The sequence below is a fragment of the Hippocampus guttulatus genome, chromosome 6 (assembly GCF_054856545.1).
Source record: "Hippocampus guttulatus isolate MCC_2025c chromosome 6, RoL_Hgut_1.0, whole genome shotgun sequence".
NCBI classification, from domain to species: Eukaryota; Metazoa; Chordata; class Actinopteri; order Syngnathiformes; family Syngnathidae; genus Hippocampus; species Hippocampus guttulatus.
The window spans coordinates 15,690,124-15,706,730 of record NC_141266.1 but is presented as its reverse complement, the minus strand read 5'-3'; the positions used below and the strand labels follow the sequence as shown (position 1 = coordinate 15,706,730).

The 16,607-nt window shown below is 42.3% G+C and overlaps 1 protein-coding gene across 1 annotated transcript; it reads left to right on the top strand.

Annotated features, from left to right (window-relative positions):
- The first annotated feature begins 11,509 nt into the window (after positions 1–11,509).
- Positions 11,510–14,945, top strand: LOC147203736 (hairy/enhancer-of-split related with YRPW motif protein 1-like). Its single transcript, XM_086113580.1, has 5 exons — positions 11,510–11,641; positions 11,727–11,802; positions 11,892–11,975; positions 12,785–12,866; positions 13,939–14,945. The coding sequence occupies exons 1-5, from the start codon at positions 11,556–11,558 to the stop codon at positions 14,505–14,507; spliced, it is 897 nt and encodes a 298-aa protein (XP_085969706.1). The 5' UTR covers positions 11,510–11,555; the 3' UTR covers positions 14,508–14,945.
- Positions 14,946–16,607: the final 1,662 nt, after the last annotated feature.

Sequence of the window (16,607 nt, the reverse complement as noted above, 5' to 3'; positions counted from 1 at the left end):
CCATTGAACGTTGATTCTTCAACCCTCCCCGTGTTTACTGTCAAACTAAATATGTTTGTTAGATGTTTAGTTTGACCGTGAATTGAAATGAGAGTGGCAATGAACAGCTTGGATCCTCTTTTTGGAAGCATCTTTACTCATTATATCTGCCAAACTGCCACTTGTGAAGTGAGTTATTCACCTGCCACCATAGAGTACAATCTCAAGTTTGGCCTAAATAAAAAAAAAGGAACTGGCAAGAAATTGGCCAATCCACAGCAGGCACATCTGTATACATTACAGTTGGGACATAACAGGGAGCAACCAGAGTTCTACCAACAGGGGGCATCCCTTTGAATCTCGCGACCAAGCACATCTAAGCCATATGCTGAAAGGCTCACACACCCTGAGTGGTGTGCCCCCGCCCCCCCCCCCCCCTGCTTTTAACTTTTTGTGACCACTACATTTGGGGAGAACCAGAGGCCAGCGTGGGTGTGCGTGGGTGCGACCGAAAGTGGTCAGAGTGGTGCTTCTTTGCTTGCGTGCTTTGAGCTTTTTCATGCATCCAGCTTTGATCTTCCTCATCCCTTTATCCCTCCACGCTCCCCGCGCCTCTGGCTCCTGGTTCACGGCACACCGACGGTGGTTGCAAGAGCGGAGTAAAGGCGGAGGGGGTGGGGTCTGAGGGGGCTTTTCACAGAGAAACTTCTTGTTCCGTCAATAAACTAGACAAGCAGGGACCCCTGCCCAAGGCGTCATGCCACCGGGTGCAGATTGCAGTGGGCGGGGTGGATGGGGGCTTTTCTGAAGGGATGCACATACTGTACAGCTCTCTGATTCTCTTTTATGCTCTTAGATCCCCCACCAGTGGGCTGGAATTCTTGTGTGAAAAAAAACCCCACCACAGTGCTAAGAGGGTGGCCTCATGACCTCCACATGGGAAAGTCCAGCGTTCAGCTGCTAGTTATATAAAGCCTGCCAGAGTCATGACAATCCCTGATGAATCACTCAAGCCTCTAATGTCTCTTAGCATATCACATGGAAACATTATTTTCTGCCGGCTCATTTAATACAGCGTGATGGGGTTGTTGTTTGTTTTTTTTGAACAGACAAAGCTTGAAATAGACCGCGCTCAGACATCGCCGTGCAATGTGTCGATGGTCATGTGTTGTCATGTGACTATTGATGTCAGAGTGCATCCTTTATCTTCCCAGAGCATGATAATCCTCAGACGCATGCTCCCCCGCACCCCCACCTGCTGAGCTCAGACTGGAAAACACAGATGCGAAGGCACAGAGCATAACCCCTAATTGAAGATTAATTGGATAGCAGGGGCACTTACCTTTGTTTAGACATGTGGTAAGTGTTAGGCCGTGACAAGCAACTCAGCCATCTCAGCAGATGACTGCATTTAATATTTCATGACTCACTTTCAGACGAAGGATGTGTGGTGGGGTGGGGATGTATTCAGAGGGGGAGGAGGGGGGGTTGTGTCCCTATTGCTGCCTTATGGAGTAATCAGTGCGCACTCAAGTTGATGACAGCGATCGAGCATGTCTGTGACACCCCTCTGTGTATGGCAAGTGCTGTCTAACCTTTCCTGTCACATCCAATCATCTGTGAGTGTGGATCAATGGAACAAGTGTAACGTTCAAAAGTGTTTAATTTTTTACAAAGACAAGCCAAAAGTAGGGGAGAACTGTTGTCGTCTAGGTTTGTTCGACTTGTGATGTAGTGGCCAGCTTTGTTTCACTCACACTTCACACTTCAAATTTGGCCCGTGGAGGAATAATGCAAACAAAACGAATTTGTGCACGGGTCAACCTTGTGAAACCTTAATCGATGGGACCCCAAAAGATGAAGCTCCCCCCCAAAATTAAGCGTGTTTCACTGTTTCTATTTCACTTGTGCTTTTATTGTATTTGATGATAGACATTCTATCATTCTCATTTTTGGTGAAATAATTACAAGTAAATACGATATGTAGCAGAGTACAGCCATAGGCAAGGCAACAAGTGTTATGACACTGTCATAAAGTGACACAAGTGTTATGATGTTGGTGCGTATTGTGATATACCGTTGTCATATTTTTTAATGAAATATGATGACATCCATCACACATATAAGTGGACTGCAGGATCTGCCTGGGCATCAGTGAAATCCACAAAATTTGCGTTGCACCACCTGCGCCAAAACTTAGACCTGCTTTTACCCGGTTTAATGTCTAACCTACTTTCTGTCACCAAATGAAGATGCTGCCCTTTTTATGTCCAGCACACAGGCGCCTGTCTATGAATATAGAGCCCTAATTCTCTATCACAAAATTGCCACAAAAAACAAAGACAAAGCAAAACACAGGTAGACTGAACCTTTTTTTTTTTGTTTGTTTTTTTCATAATGTCCAGACACTCAGTCTGTCATGTTCATAAGAGGCTATGGACCTCATATAGAGCACGTGGAATCATGCACAGAAATAAGAGTAGGTAGAATAGGCATAGGCAGACAGAAATGACGATGGAGTGAGGAGTGAGCATGTTTGGGCTGCATTGAGTGAAGGAGTAAACGGAGGTTGTGCTAACGCTAACGGGCTTGCTGCAGCTCACTGGCAGTTTGACTGCAGCAGAGAGTAATGGGGCTGGCAGGGCGGAATCAATTACTGGCCACAACCGATTTTCCCACAGGATCGGAGCTTGGGAAAGCGGTGCTTTACTGCAGTGCAGACAGCTGGCACTGAACATCCACTGGGAAGGGAGCCGGGTTGCAAAGAAATGTTTTCATATCAACTTGTAACTCACCGTCGTTAACTGTGTTTCTGTTGTTATGCTGAATATTACCGATTCTTGTGCCTGAGTAGTTTTACATCATTCACACCACAACTTGGCCTACAAGTACTCGAAATTAATAATTGTAGCCTCCATGCAAGTAGATTGATTCTATGACAGATTTCATACACACTCAGAGTTCATAGTTCACAGAGCCAGGAAGCGTGAGCTTCTCCCTGCATGATGAAGATACATTTCAATTAAGGCCCACACGCCTCTCCACACACATAGGCACACACGCAACCCCATTGATATGCAAACAGTGGGGTTTTTTTCTACGCCGACACAATGTGTGGCCTTAAAAGTAGCCGTCTCCACAGTCCCGCTTTCTGTACGGTGGATATCACGTGCTGTCTCCTGTTGCGCTTATTTGGAAAGCAGCCTTGTGATCTGCCATCTCTCTTTTGTGGACTTGCTAAGTTAAGTGTTAATGGGGAGCATACTTGTAAACGCCATGGCAGTGTCATTGTGAGGGGCTACTGAAGGAGCGTGCACCATTGTGAAAAAGACTTTGGAATGGGTACAATGACCCAGTGAAAATGCATCCATGAAAAGGTTAAGATCAAGATAGTTAGATTGTGGCAATGTTTCCCATTTACCGGTACATGCACCTGCAATAACAACTGAGAATGCTGAACTACATGTATTAAACAGCAATAGCTGGTGTCTGGTGGTGGGAAATAATAAAGTACAGATACTTTGTTATCGCACTTCAGTAAATTGTTCCGGAGTCTGTAGTTTATTTGAGTATTCATTTTTCCGATGACTTTTACTTTTACTCTCCATCCATCCATCCATCCATCCATTTTCCGATCCGCTTTATCCTCACAAGGGTTGCGGGGGGTGCTGGAGCCTATCCCAGCTGTCTTCGGGCAGTACGCTGGGGACACCCTAAACCAGTTGCCAGCCAATCGCAGGGCACACAGAGACAAACAACTATTCGCACTCACCTTCACCCCTCGGGACAATTTAGAGTGTTCAATCAGCTTGCCATGCATGTTTTTGGAATGTGGGAGGAAACCGGAGTACACGGAGAAAACCCACCCAGGCCTGAGGAGAACATGCAAACTCCATACAGGAAGGCCAGAGCTGGGATCGAACCCAGGACCTCTGCACTGTGAGGTCGACGCGCTAACCACTCTAGGTCGCCTTTTTACTCTCTACATGAGGCAAAAGATACATACAGTGCCTTAAAAAAAGTATTTGTCCTCTTCTGAAATTCTTCCGCCACTTTTTATTGTAAGATCATCAAACAAAGGTGAATACCAGTCAAAGATAACCAAAGTAAACATAAAATGCAATTTTTAAAAGGTGATTTTATTTCAGGCAAAGGAAATCTGGCCAAGAGCCCATTTATCACTAATAACTCTATTTTGTATATTGTGATCGGGAAAATTAATTTTATCAAATTGTTTTGGAGAAATACATAAATAAATAACTTCTCTCAAAACGGCCCTTTCTAGTCAGCAATACAGCCCCCGACCCCAACCACCACTCTTCTCATTGTGGGAGGCAGCAGACATAAATTGTCCATTCAAAATTTTGTAAATAATGTCCAAAAACAGCGATCGATAGACACCAACATCTATGTGGACATCTCTGGTCATGCCCACTTCAACCTCTGAAAATATCACAACGAGGGATGTTTGCTCCGAATTCACACGTTGAGTACTCACCGACACTGAGTCCCAGCAGGTACTTTGTCTTGTACCTGCTAAAAATGCCAAAATGAAAGACATATCATAATTTTAGCTCTGTCCAAGGCAGTATTCTAGATCACAGTCTCCACTTTGCTCCATCAGTAAGTTGTTTTTTTTTTTGCTGCCCTCAGTCAACTCCTGAATAAAATTCTTCTCTTTCCTGCGGCCAACAACCGCAGAAATAAACCTGCATTCTCCTCCGTTGTTGTTCAATCTTGGTATAGTGGTTAGCGTAGCTGCCTTCTCGGCAGTTGACCCGGGGCCAATCTTTTTCTCAAATTTCCCCTCTGAAGACACGTGTCCATTTACAGTTTTCAGCATTTACATGGACATGGTGTCCTTTTTTAAAACTTCTGCTCTGCAGCCTTTTTCAAATCTTGGCATTTCCAGGCTGCAAAACAGCTGAATGGAGACCATTTTTACTCAATAACTGAAGCATGTGTACAGCTCTTATAGGTAATCAAAAAATATTTTCAAACACCAGGTGCCCAACCGTTATCTCGAAAAGTAAAACTAAAACAGCACTGAGTTTCATCATAGTTGTTTTGGTTGTCACACATTTCTAATTTTAACACATGGATATTCTCACTTTCTCACTCAAAATAAAGTGGAAGCACTTCGAGGTCCCTTTTCATGTTTGCATTTGCAGACTCTGTAATGGCGAAAATGGAAGCATATTTCTTTTTTTCCAGAACTGTCGGGTCAAGTCCCTTTGGGGAATTAAATTTGCATTTTTAATAACATTTGAACTGGTGCCCAACCATTATCATGCACAACACAGATATATCTATCCTCCATGCTCACCAACAAACATTTTTAGTCTTCACATGGAAACAACAATGTTGTCTTTTTCCAAAAAGTCCACTTGGAAACTTAATTTCCAATGTTTGCATTTCTTGTCTTCATAATGGTTAAACTGGGCCCCGTTTCCTTGCAGTCAAGAACTGTGGCGTGCAAACACCTCCTTAAGGTAATCAACTTTGTTTTGTTTCAACATTCTAACCAACGTACAAGTGGTCATCCAAATCAGTATAGGATGGTTTGATTGTTTATGTTGTGTGAGTAACTCAAAACTTTGTTATGGGCGCCTGACGCTGAGATGTCGGTGTCATTTTAACAATATGAGAAGCTGTCTTGAGAGGAGAATTTTTTTTTTTTTTTTTGCGAACAAAACAAAGAAACAAGGAAGTCAACACATCGTACCTATCCAAAAAGCACAATGAGAATTGATGCCAACAAAGGCAGGAAAGTAAAGAATGAGAAGGAGGGGTGGGGGTGCGGGGGGTTGGGGGGGAGAGGGGTCCAACGATACGAATGGGTCTCAAGCCTGGTCTTTTCCCTGCCCGATATAGAGACTGGGTGCTTGCTGGAACCAAAGGGGGCAGCCAGGAAACTGTGCTTCATAGGATAACATTGTTGTATGGAAGCCGTCTGGGAGACATTTCCCTTTGTGGGACGAGCTATTTACAACCAGCATGGGTGGCATTTGCTTTTTCTTGCATAATGCGCCATAGCTCAAGAGTGTCTGTATAAGAATACCACACCTTTTGTGCATGCGGCTTCAGCGAGCCGCTCGGCCAACACTCACACACACTTGAGCAGTTGTTGAATGACAGGTATAAGATATCAGCATTACACGCACACAGGATGCAGGCACGGCTGTGAGCGCCGCTGCCGCCGACAGCCTCAACGGTTGACATAGTAAATCAATCCTGATGGGAGGGCGGGTAGCACGGAGGCCAAGGAGTGGGTGGGGGGCGGGGGCGCTGGGACTCAGCCGGGCCTCTGTCAGACACGCTCAGCCACTCGGCCAGCCAGAGAGAGGGGGACTGTCGACGGGTGGGAGAACACTCGCCGGGAAGCGCTCACACGGAGATTGAGTTACCACGGAATTAGATCAGGGCTGTGGGAAACAGCACCTCCTAAACACACTCGCACACTCACGACCGCACACACATAAACACACGCAGACGCACCGGCACACACTCCGGCCGCACTCTTTGCACGCTATAAAGGGTCACCAAGGGAAACCTGAGGGGAGATGGAGGAAGGCAGCTGGGCACACGCCAGTTTCAAACAAATGCTCTCTTATACCTCTTAGGTTCCTCGGTTTGAGGAGACGTTTCTATCGACGGAGTTCAGCCATGGTCAACAGGCGCCGGTTGGCTTCTTTAAAAAAAAAAAAAAAAAGAGTAGATGATCACATAAATCAAGTGGAGATTGAGAAAATGTTTGGATGCGGTGAGGTGAAATGTCAAGGATTCTGCGGGGAAAATCCTAATTACGTTTAATGGGCCAAAGGAATGTCAGCACTAATGTGAAGGACCTTGACAGTCAGGTGTGAGCGGAGTGGTTTGTGTCTGCATATAATGGATACCACATGACCCCCACATGTCCACCGGACCCAAACCGCTTTGGTACTATAATAGCATCAAAAACAATACTGAAGTCATCCCAAATATACTCAACATCGAGCCCTCTTTGGAAAAGTCATTGAAGGGCCTGTGGAGAGTTTTGACTGGGTTAAGGGCAAGGAAAGGGCAGACACTAATGGAGATCAACCTGTCTCCATTACTCGCTGACTGTTTAGGGTGAGAGGGGGTCTTCTATCCTTGGTAAACACGTGGACAAAAGTATTGGGACACCTGGCCATGCACTGTATTACTGGCTACAGCGATGCAATTGTGATTTAAGACAATTCAAAACAATAACAACAAAATGATGCAGCACACTTGTAAGTGGTTGCATTTTTTTTAAACAGGATCCCCATAAAAAGTTAAACATCTCAAAATCAGAAAAGACTTATGGACTTCACTCGTGAGATTCTTGAGGCGTACCTGGTGCTTGTGTTGCTGGCACCTGGGTTCAACCATTTGATTTAATATGCCGCTTTGGAAGACATCGCCTCTGTCCCGCTTCTAGTTCATGTTCCACACTAAACTTATTTCACTGGTAGTGTAGTGGTAAACTCGCCGGCTTTCGGTGCAGGCAGCGTGGGGTCAAACCCTGCTCAGTGACGTGTGAAAATAAAATTTCAAACTAAACGTACTTGCATGGCCCTTCGGGTTAGAAAAGAGCCTTCCCCAAACTGTTTTCACCATGTTGGAAACACAAAATTGTCTAAAAAAAGGAATTTTAAAAAAACGGAGGGGTGATTCACTAATGAGTGAATCAAACCATAAAGAATTTTGTGTCATATTTAATTTTGCTTGAAGCACAGTAGTATTGCAACCAACCGTTAATCATCCACAGATGGTGTGAGGAAATACAGTATATAAAAGGTGCAGGTATTCGCGTTTTTTTGAAGGGAAAGTGTGTGCTGACAGGAGGGAGATGGTGTGAACAGTCAGCCCTGCTCCACTCACTACATCAACAGGTCGAATGAAGCTTGCACGTTGGATCTCTCACCGCCGCAACCTGGCTGACATTCTGGGCCGTCCAGCCTGCAGTTGCTCCCTCTCGTCTGCACTTGTCTGGAAAACAACTGACCCGGTGGACGGAGCAGGGAAACAGCTGCTCCTCTACAAGCTACTGCAATGGAAGACAGCAGGAGGGTCACCCAACACGTACCCACCCCCCCCACCCCCTCCCCGCTGATGGCCTTACCAGACTTGTCAGTGTAGGATTAAGCGCTGACATTGTCTATGTCTTTCGCCGCAACAGAAGGGGGAATGGAATACGACTTTTCAATCAAGCGCGAGTATTTTATTGACCCGTCTGCATTTAGCTTCAATGTTTTATTCACGTATCGGTTTCAATATTGCGTAAACATCAAAAGAACATTCTTAAATTGCAGGACTTGGCAGGCGATTGTAAATTTGAGGATCATGAAAAAACGTTCAAAACCGGAGCCAGTACCATGAATGATTCCGGATGCTGTGAATGGACAATTCCATACCTGTCAACTTTTTGGAGCGCCAACCTGTATAAACTACCAAAAAAATCCTTATAAAGAGTAAAAAATTCTTATAACATACCAAAGCATTTAATAACGGCAGAAAAAAAACCCACGAAATTTTCAATGATATTTATTGTAGGTCTCCATAATACAATGTCTGGTTAATGTCTAATCATCATTTTACTTAGTGGCATTACTGTGTTCAGAGTTGTATTCCTGCGTTACTTTTTTCACCAACTCCAAATCATTTGGAGTTGGTGAAAAAAAACCCGGAAATTTTCAGAATCCGTATGATTTGTGCGATATGGCCATATACGTAAGATTCACCACAAAATCCGTATGAACTATGGCTAAACCGTATGAGTTGACAGGTATGCAATTCCAATACCTCGACATTCATCTAGAAACTCACCGATATCCAATGGGTTCTTCGATTTAAAGGCTTTTAAGGGCCAGGTAGTTTACTGTGTGCTGAAAGCAAGAGGGTATGAATGAACCGATTGTATCATTTTAAATATGGGTGGGGCCAACTGACATAAACTTATCGGGTAAAAAAGGCCAAAATAATTCTCAGAGAAATATAATTAGCTCGACATTTGTACATGTGCCACCCCAATTTCAGAGCAATTGCCTGTATAGTTCTTGCATAATCCCACTAATTAATTCACACACAAACACTCGCCTGCGTGGTTCTAATTAGCACATCACATCTGTTTATGTGAATGCCAGATTAGCTCTACCAAAGCAGTTTGGCGTTTACCAGATCTCATTTGCCTTTTTGTTTGTTTGTTTTGTTTTGAAACGCTTGTTGATTTAGTTTATGGTCTATACTTGTTTTTGTATGACTCTGTTGGAAAAACCCGATGGGAACCTTTCACCAAAGTTCTCCAGAAACTCAAATATGTACATATTTTTTTTCTTTTTTGAACTTCATAATTTTGGTGACCAGTGCACTTTGGCTATGGATGCATGGATGGATGGATGGATGTTGTATCTTGACAGCAGGGTGATCTCAAGGTAGATGAATCTGCCTCACAGTTCAGAGGTTTAAATCTTGGCTCAAGCTCTCCTTTGTGGAGTCTACCTGTGCTTGATTGAGGTTTCACAGTTCTCTCTTTGGTTCTCCTACATCTCAAATTGTGCATGGCATGTCAAAAGAAGATGCCATTCCATGTTTGAATGCGTTTCAAAACATTGTGGCCAACATATGTTTGAACTAAGAGTCTACATGACGCAATTCAGGTCAGCACACCACCATTGCCTACATATACACTTTTATGTATAAACATGAACTCAACATGTATCGGTTACACTTTAGAACACAGACGTGGAAAGCTACTGTGTTTTATATAGTGTGCCCTTTGACCCCTGCAGATTAGCAGGGTCAAAATGCTCTCGCCTTCAGTAGACCACCCGTGTCCCCAAGCAGCGCTAGATGACTGACACGCTTTCATAGGTCGACGGTGTACATAAGTCGGCGTGTATGTTTGTTCATGTCGCTCATAAGCAAAACCTCCGTTCACACATATGTGAAGCTTGAGCCTCTAAAAACATTTCTCCTCCTCGTTCCCAGCCCGTAGCGGGCCAACGCGCTCTGATTTGTGGATGAATGATTCCCTGGGAAGCACAGTCAGTTGACCTGTTTGCAGTTTCCTAGGAGAGCTCGGCAACGCCGCCTTACTAATGTTGGGCCTCCCGACCGATTCAGAGCCGTGGCGGAATCACACAGCTGACGGCAAACAATGAACAACACACTCTGCTAATAGGCCGTGTGTCCTGCACAACAGCAAAGAGGGCGACCACTGACGCCCCCCCCCCCCCACACACACACACACACCCGCAACGCTCGACAGGAGAAAGAGGGCTTCAAGCCAGGAGGAACTCTCAGTGGGAGCCTCGATCTTTCCACAGGGACTTTTATGAGTATGATTACATTATTTAACAGCAGCCTAGCTGTCTAATGTTTTGGTGATCTCATTTAGTTACGCGCTCGACAAATATGTGTGTAGTATTGAATAGCACGCAAGTGGTCATAATAATACCTTTGAATATTGAAGAAAAACTGTAAGATAAGGGCTAGTAATGACCCAATCTTTAAGCATTGTCTTAAGCGTCCAAACATGTTAAATGTGATTTTCTGTTTGAAGTTTAAACTGCTGCCTCCAAAAATACTCATTAAGGTTCCAAACTGGAATTAAACTTAACATGACAGCTTTTGATGACCCCAACAATCAGTGTCTCAAAATATGAATTTGGTATATCAAAAAATATATAGAAATGTTGTAAAATGTTAAATCCATCCATCTAAAATCAGTCTTAATCAGGACCAGAATAAAACATAATCTGATATTTTTATTTCTGACCCCATTAGAAAATCATTTAAAAATTAACTATAAATCGATAAAGATATAAAAATATAACATTTTCATCGATTGATATTCATGACAATAATAATCAGTGATTTTTGACAATCACAATTTACAAAATTCATGTTTAAATTGCTTTGAAATCAATTTAATGAAAGACGGAATGAAACTTGACTTGGCATTATCGTTCCCGGCCCTGCATTCAGGCAAATTTCATCCAAATCATGATCATATCATTAATAAAGAAACATTTTTAAATGTTCACAAAACAAATTTGCTTTTATAAATGACTGTATTCGATTGTACCAACGCCATACATAAAATCTCACCAGAAAAAAATGCAGATTAATATGTCAAAAACTTGACATGAAATTGCACAAAACAAACCCACAAGCAAGACTTGCATGATAATATACATCATATATGTTGTAAAAATGTGCATATTATGCTTTTGTTGATTTAACTGTTTTTCTTTCAATAATTTTGAAGTGACCCCCCAAACATTTGGTTTGCGTTGTACTTAATGCAAGAAATAAAAATAAACAAATAAGACAAAACAAACCAGCCGTATTAATACACAAGAATACATAATTTGACGTTAAATGAACCTTCAATAGACAGAGTAACGTCATCGAGTAATTACTTCAATTTAATTGGCTAGAATTTTAATCAATCATTCCCATGTGACTTTGTGTGCAACGCCCCCTTCCGAGAAGCACGTGAGCTCAGTTAAAGTGACGCTGAGTGGAGTTGTTATTTCTCCTCCAACGCCAACTGCGGTCAGGACATCATGAAGCGAAGCAACAACTACAGCTCCTCCGACAGCGACTTGGACGACAACATCGAAGTGGAGAAAGACAGCGGTGACGAAAATGGGTTCGTTCCGCTGTTTGTTCTTAAAGGACATTTTTAGACGATTATTTGCTTGTTTTGCTCAAACGTGATGATGATGTTGTCTCAGGCCGGCTGATTCTCACGGCTCAATGTCACCGTCCACTAGCACCACTCAAGTTCAAGCCAGAAAACGACGCAGAGGAGTGAGTAGTACTTTTTTACTTCAGTTTCTTCGCTTACCACAGTGTTCTAAATTATGTATATATTTTTGTTTTCTTTGCTTTTTTTCTAGATAATTGAGAAAAGAAGACGTGACCGCATCAACAATAGTCTGTCTGAGCTGAGAAGACTGGTGCCGAGTGCGTTTGAGAAACAGGTAAAAATTACACTGGCGTGCTATGTCATTGTTAATAAAATTTAAAATAATGACAGTAATAAAAATAAATAAAAACGTTGACTTGTTAGCATTTTAAGACTGTCTCTCAAGCTAAGCATTGGCCATTTGCCAAAGGTTCCTCGATTTACGACGCAGTTTGCACGCAAGTCACAATTTGGGTCTAGTCTAACCCACGTTAGCACAGTCGTAAAATAAATATTACATATTGTGTGTGTGTGTTTTTTTTTAAATGTAGCCTAACGAATTTGTGTTTTATGTTTATTTGTGTAAACAATCATATGGAAAGCAGAACAAGCCAGTTTGGAACTGCTGTAAATTGAAGGTGGCCCCTTTTAAAGAGTTAATGCAGGGTTTCGATACAGTATTACGGTATCACACATAAATTGACATAAGTTCACCTTATGCATATCCATTAATTCAAATGAACACAACAGGCATTTGTTTTCCATTGCAAACAGGAATTTATAGAGCTCTTTTTGTGCTTTATGATCAATAACATTGCCATTTTTCCTTAGATTATTTGGACAGCCTACTTTGATGGAATCATTAACAATGGAATATTATGCCATAAATATACATTTTTGATGACTATTATCTTTTGATCTGATTGTGTGTCTGCTGTTTTTTAATGTTAGGGGACTATTCATATTTTGCTTTTGCTAAATTAGTCATTGGGAGGCTACTTGAGCAAGATACCAATCAGAGCTGAGTCGGGACCCATTTTGGGCTCTGATGTTTGAGTTTGGGAAATGCAAATAAAGTGTCTTTTCACTTGCTTGGCTGCGCAGGGATCAGCGAAATTGGAAAAAGCTGAGATACTGCAAATGACTGTGGACCATTTGAAGATGCTGCATGCATCTGGAGGCAAAGGTATGAACAGTCACACTTTGTCATATGACAGCTTGTTGCATGATCAAGTGAACTCCTCTTATCGCGGATCAAAACCTGCAATATAGAGAGGCCATATAAAATAAAAATAATCGTGGGAGGTAGGGACCAGGCCGGCCTGCAAAATAGCGAAATTCAGTGCATAATTGATGCGCATTATAATTTTTTCAGTTTTTTTTTTAATTTAAACAAAGCTCAACCATGAATAAGCGTTTTCCGGGAAAAACAAAAAAAAAGGACAGGTAGCAATTTTATTGCATTGTAGCATTATGCACAGTTTGAACATGATCTTAAAACACAGGACATGTTTTACATAAATAATGATAACAGTGAAATGTATTTCACCTAAACGTTGAATATGTGACACCTAAATAAATGTTTAAAAATAACTTCTTATTAAAGATTAAATGCAAACGGATTCAACTTAAAAGTTAAATGCAATGCACATACTGCTCGAGGGAGTCCTCCTCCCACTAGTGGTACTTACCCCAAACTTCAAGGATCAATGGCCAATATCATGGATGGGCAACTGGCAGCTCGCCCTCCGAGTTGCCCCATAATTAATATACACGCCCATCACCCCCATTTTTTAAAAAACGTTTTCAAAGTTTGTTTTTCAGTTTTTTGGGGGTTTGTTTGTTTTGTTTTGTTTTCACAAATCCCCCAAAATCTTCAAACAACGCTGATAAAAATGCAATATGTTTTCCACAAAGAATGCGGTGGGAAAAAATCCTGGCAAACCTGGGAAAACACGGGATTTTTGTCAGATATACCTGGTTAGGAAGTGCCCTATTGGTTCCCCTGGTAGCACTGATGATAAAATTATGCCCCCACCCCACTTCCAGCTTTTAAGTTGCCCATGCCTGCCTAAGAGCTTCGTGTGTGTAAAGATTCAAACTACAGCTACTTGAACACGCATAGAGCAGTGACGCATAAAACAATACTCGTTGTGTATATTCACTCTGCTCTGTGGGATCAATTAATATTAGAGCAGGGGCTCTCTGTGTAGTATGCAATGGTTATGTGTCTAATTTCGTTAGCGTCTCTCTTTCAGGTTACTTTGAGGCGCACGCCCTGGCAAAGGATTACCGCAGCTTGGGCTTCAGGGAGTGTTTGGCTGAGACGGCTCGCTTCCTCAGCATCATGGAGGGCCGGGACAGCGCAGACCCCCTCCGTGTACGTCTGGTGGCCCACCTGAGCAACTATGCGTCTCAGAGGGAGGTGCAGGCCGGACTGGAACACTTAGCCTGGGGCTCGGCCTACGGCGGCGCTCCCACTCCGATGCCCCACCCCCTCCTGCTGCCACCCCCCCAGGCTAGGACGCCGGCGTCCAGAGGAAACAGCCGCCCACCCTCCACGTCCTCCTCGGAGACCTCGGCGACGTCCAGACTCCTTCCCCCGACGGAGTCTCTCAGGGCGCCCCCCAATGGCTCGCTGCCCCTCAGTGTGCCAACGTCCAAGCTTTCGCCACCACTCCTGTCGTCGCTCTCTTCACTTTCGGCCTTCCCTCTTTCCTTCGGTGCTTTCCCGCTTGTGCCCCCGGCAGCCCTCGGCGCAGTCGGCCCCCCCTCCACCCTGCCCAAGCCTTATAGGCCATGGGGCACAGAGATTGGGGCCTTTTGAAGACAACAACTAGACTGAGGCGGCAACAGCTGAGCTGGGCCACGATCACATGGCCATTTGTTTTCCAAGCAATAGACAGGTGAACACAACTGGCCTGATTTGACTGTTTGTCAAGAATGTTATTGCTGATGGATGGTGTTTAATATTTGCTAAGATGAAAAACTGAGCGCTGGATGATTGTATTTTATAAATTCAAAGAAACTAATTTAGCTAACGTTCACTCTGTGGTTTAAGGACTGAGACACATTAGTGGACTCAGTACTGAACCTTTTCAAGCTGTCAAGAAACAACATAATATATGTATTTAATATAGAGTGAGATAATGTGGTCTGCTCTTTTGTATCAGGACTATTTGGAAAGCTAACATGCTCACATTGGGACTCTTGCCTTTTTATATCTGTAATATTTTTGTATCAATAAATAAAAGTCAGAATTATCTTTTTCGGCCAAGTGTGTTGAAATACACAAGGAAGTTGTCTCCAGGAGTTGGACTCTACTCTAAATTTATGTACATTTAAGACACACTGTATACACACGTAGGAAGATGATATGACATCAGAGTGCTAATGAAATGTGCACATTTTATGGACTGTTTTTTTTATCCACTCATTAGATGCACCTATTAGCATTATGTGCACATACAATACCCGGTAATCTTAAATTTTGTTTTGCCAGTGTAAGACTTGTGTCCTCAAACATGTAAATTATTGTGGTTCTTAATTTTGTATTTTAATAGTGGGCCTCTCTTATGAAGCATAATGTAAAAAAAAAAAAAAAAAGCATGTTTTTCTTTTTTTTCCCTTTTCTTATCTTATAACCTGTCAATGTTGCCTTTAACTGCAATAATAATGATACAAAATTTTGCATCTCTTGCAACAGTGCTGGTCAAACTTTTGAAAAGTTAAAGCCTGTAAAATATACATTTTCATATGGTAATAATAAAATCATTCGAGCTATTTTGTTATTAATATCTGAATTATGATTTGACCAATGATAAAATAGTTTATTGCACTAATATGTGTATTCAATCAGTTAAAGTATTTAAAGATGTATTTAATCTATAAATGATAATTATCCAATAAATAGGATGAAACAATGCTAAATTAATGGAAATATTCTGTGTGCGAGATTAGAAATCAGCAGGTCGTATATAGCCCCTGGACCATACTTTGCCCACCCGTGTTTTACAGTATCTCAAACAAGCATTATTATCTTTGGAAAGCGGAACTGTTGGAACAGGTCAAGCATGCAGGTGTACCTAATGAAGTGCCCAATCAGTGTGCGCAGGTGCACAGTCACCAAAAAACCCATAAAAGCTCATAAGAAAGTAATGAGGTTCCATTTATGGACCGCAGCGGCCATTCCTTTGCTTCGTGCCAGGTAAGTAACCAAATCCAAGAGTATTGTTACCCTTCTGAATAGCCAGGAAATCATTAAGAGCCACAGGAAATCCTTTACAATGTTGCCCTGACCTCACTGTCTTGGGTTGGTCCAAAGCGGAGACAATAGTGTGAACAGGATGCGAACATTGGAGGGAAGCGGTCACGACTAAAGGCAACACACGCATGGCAGCTGTGCCTCTAAATCACCGCTCCAGTCCAAGGAGAGATTTTTAAAATATTTTATTTGAATGTAATCTTAGGAGACAACTCATTGAGCTGAAGCAAATCTTAACACATAGGCAATTCCGTTTGGTCACCGATTTGTTAACATTTTTAATTTTTTAAATCAGATATGCAAGTAAACTTTTATTATTATTATCATCATCAATATAACAAAAATATATGTACAATAGCAAGATATTTAATAATAATGAATTAAGTGTTAGGTTAAGCAACGGGTATAATTTTTTCCCAAACATCCTAACTTTATATCACAGCACATGGTAAAAGCTGTATTGCGCAAGCTTTTACACATGAAAAGGGGAAGTCAAATTTCTTTACAATAATATGTTCTACTCAACACCACTAGTATAAAGATGGTACTCTGATTAATATTGTGTTTGTACAATCTGAATTAATCAGCAAAATCCAATTGATTTCATCCATCTCAGGGGGCGGCCATTTTGCCACTTTCTGTCAATTAGAAATGACCTCACAG

Bases quoted from the DNA above. Each gene is read 5' to 3' on its own strand.
- LOC147203736 (XM_086113580.1), top strand. From the start codon at position 11,556: ATGAAGCGAAGCAACAACTACAGCTCCTCCGACAGCGACTTGGACGAC. The intron at 11,642-11,726 runs GTTCGTTCCGCT...ATGTTGTCTCAG, and splicing joins GACAGCGGTGACGAAAATGG to GCCGGCTGATTCTCACGGCT. The intron at 11,803-11,891 runs GTGAGTAGTACT...CTTTTTTTCTAG, and splicing joins CCAGAAAACGACGCAGAGGA to ATAATTGAGAAAAGAAGACG.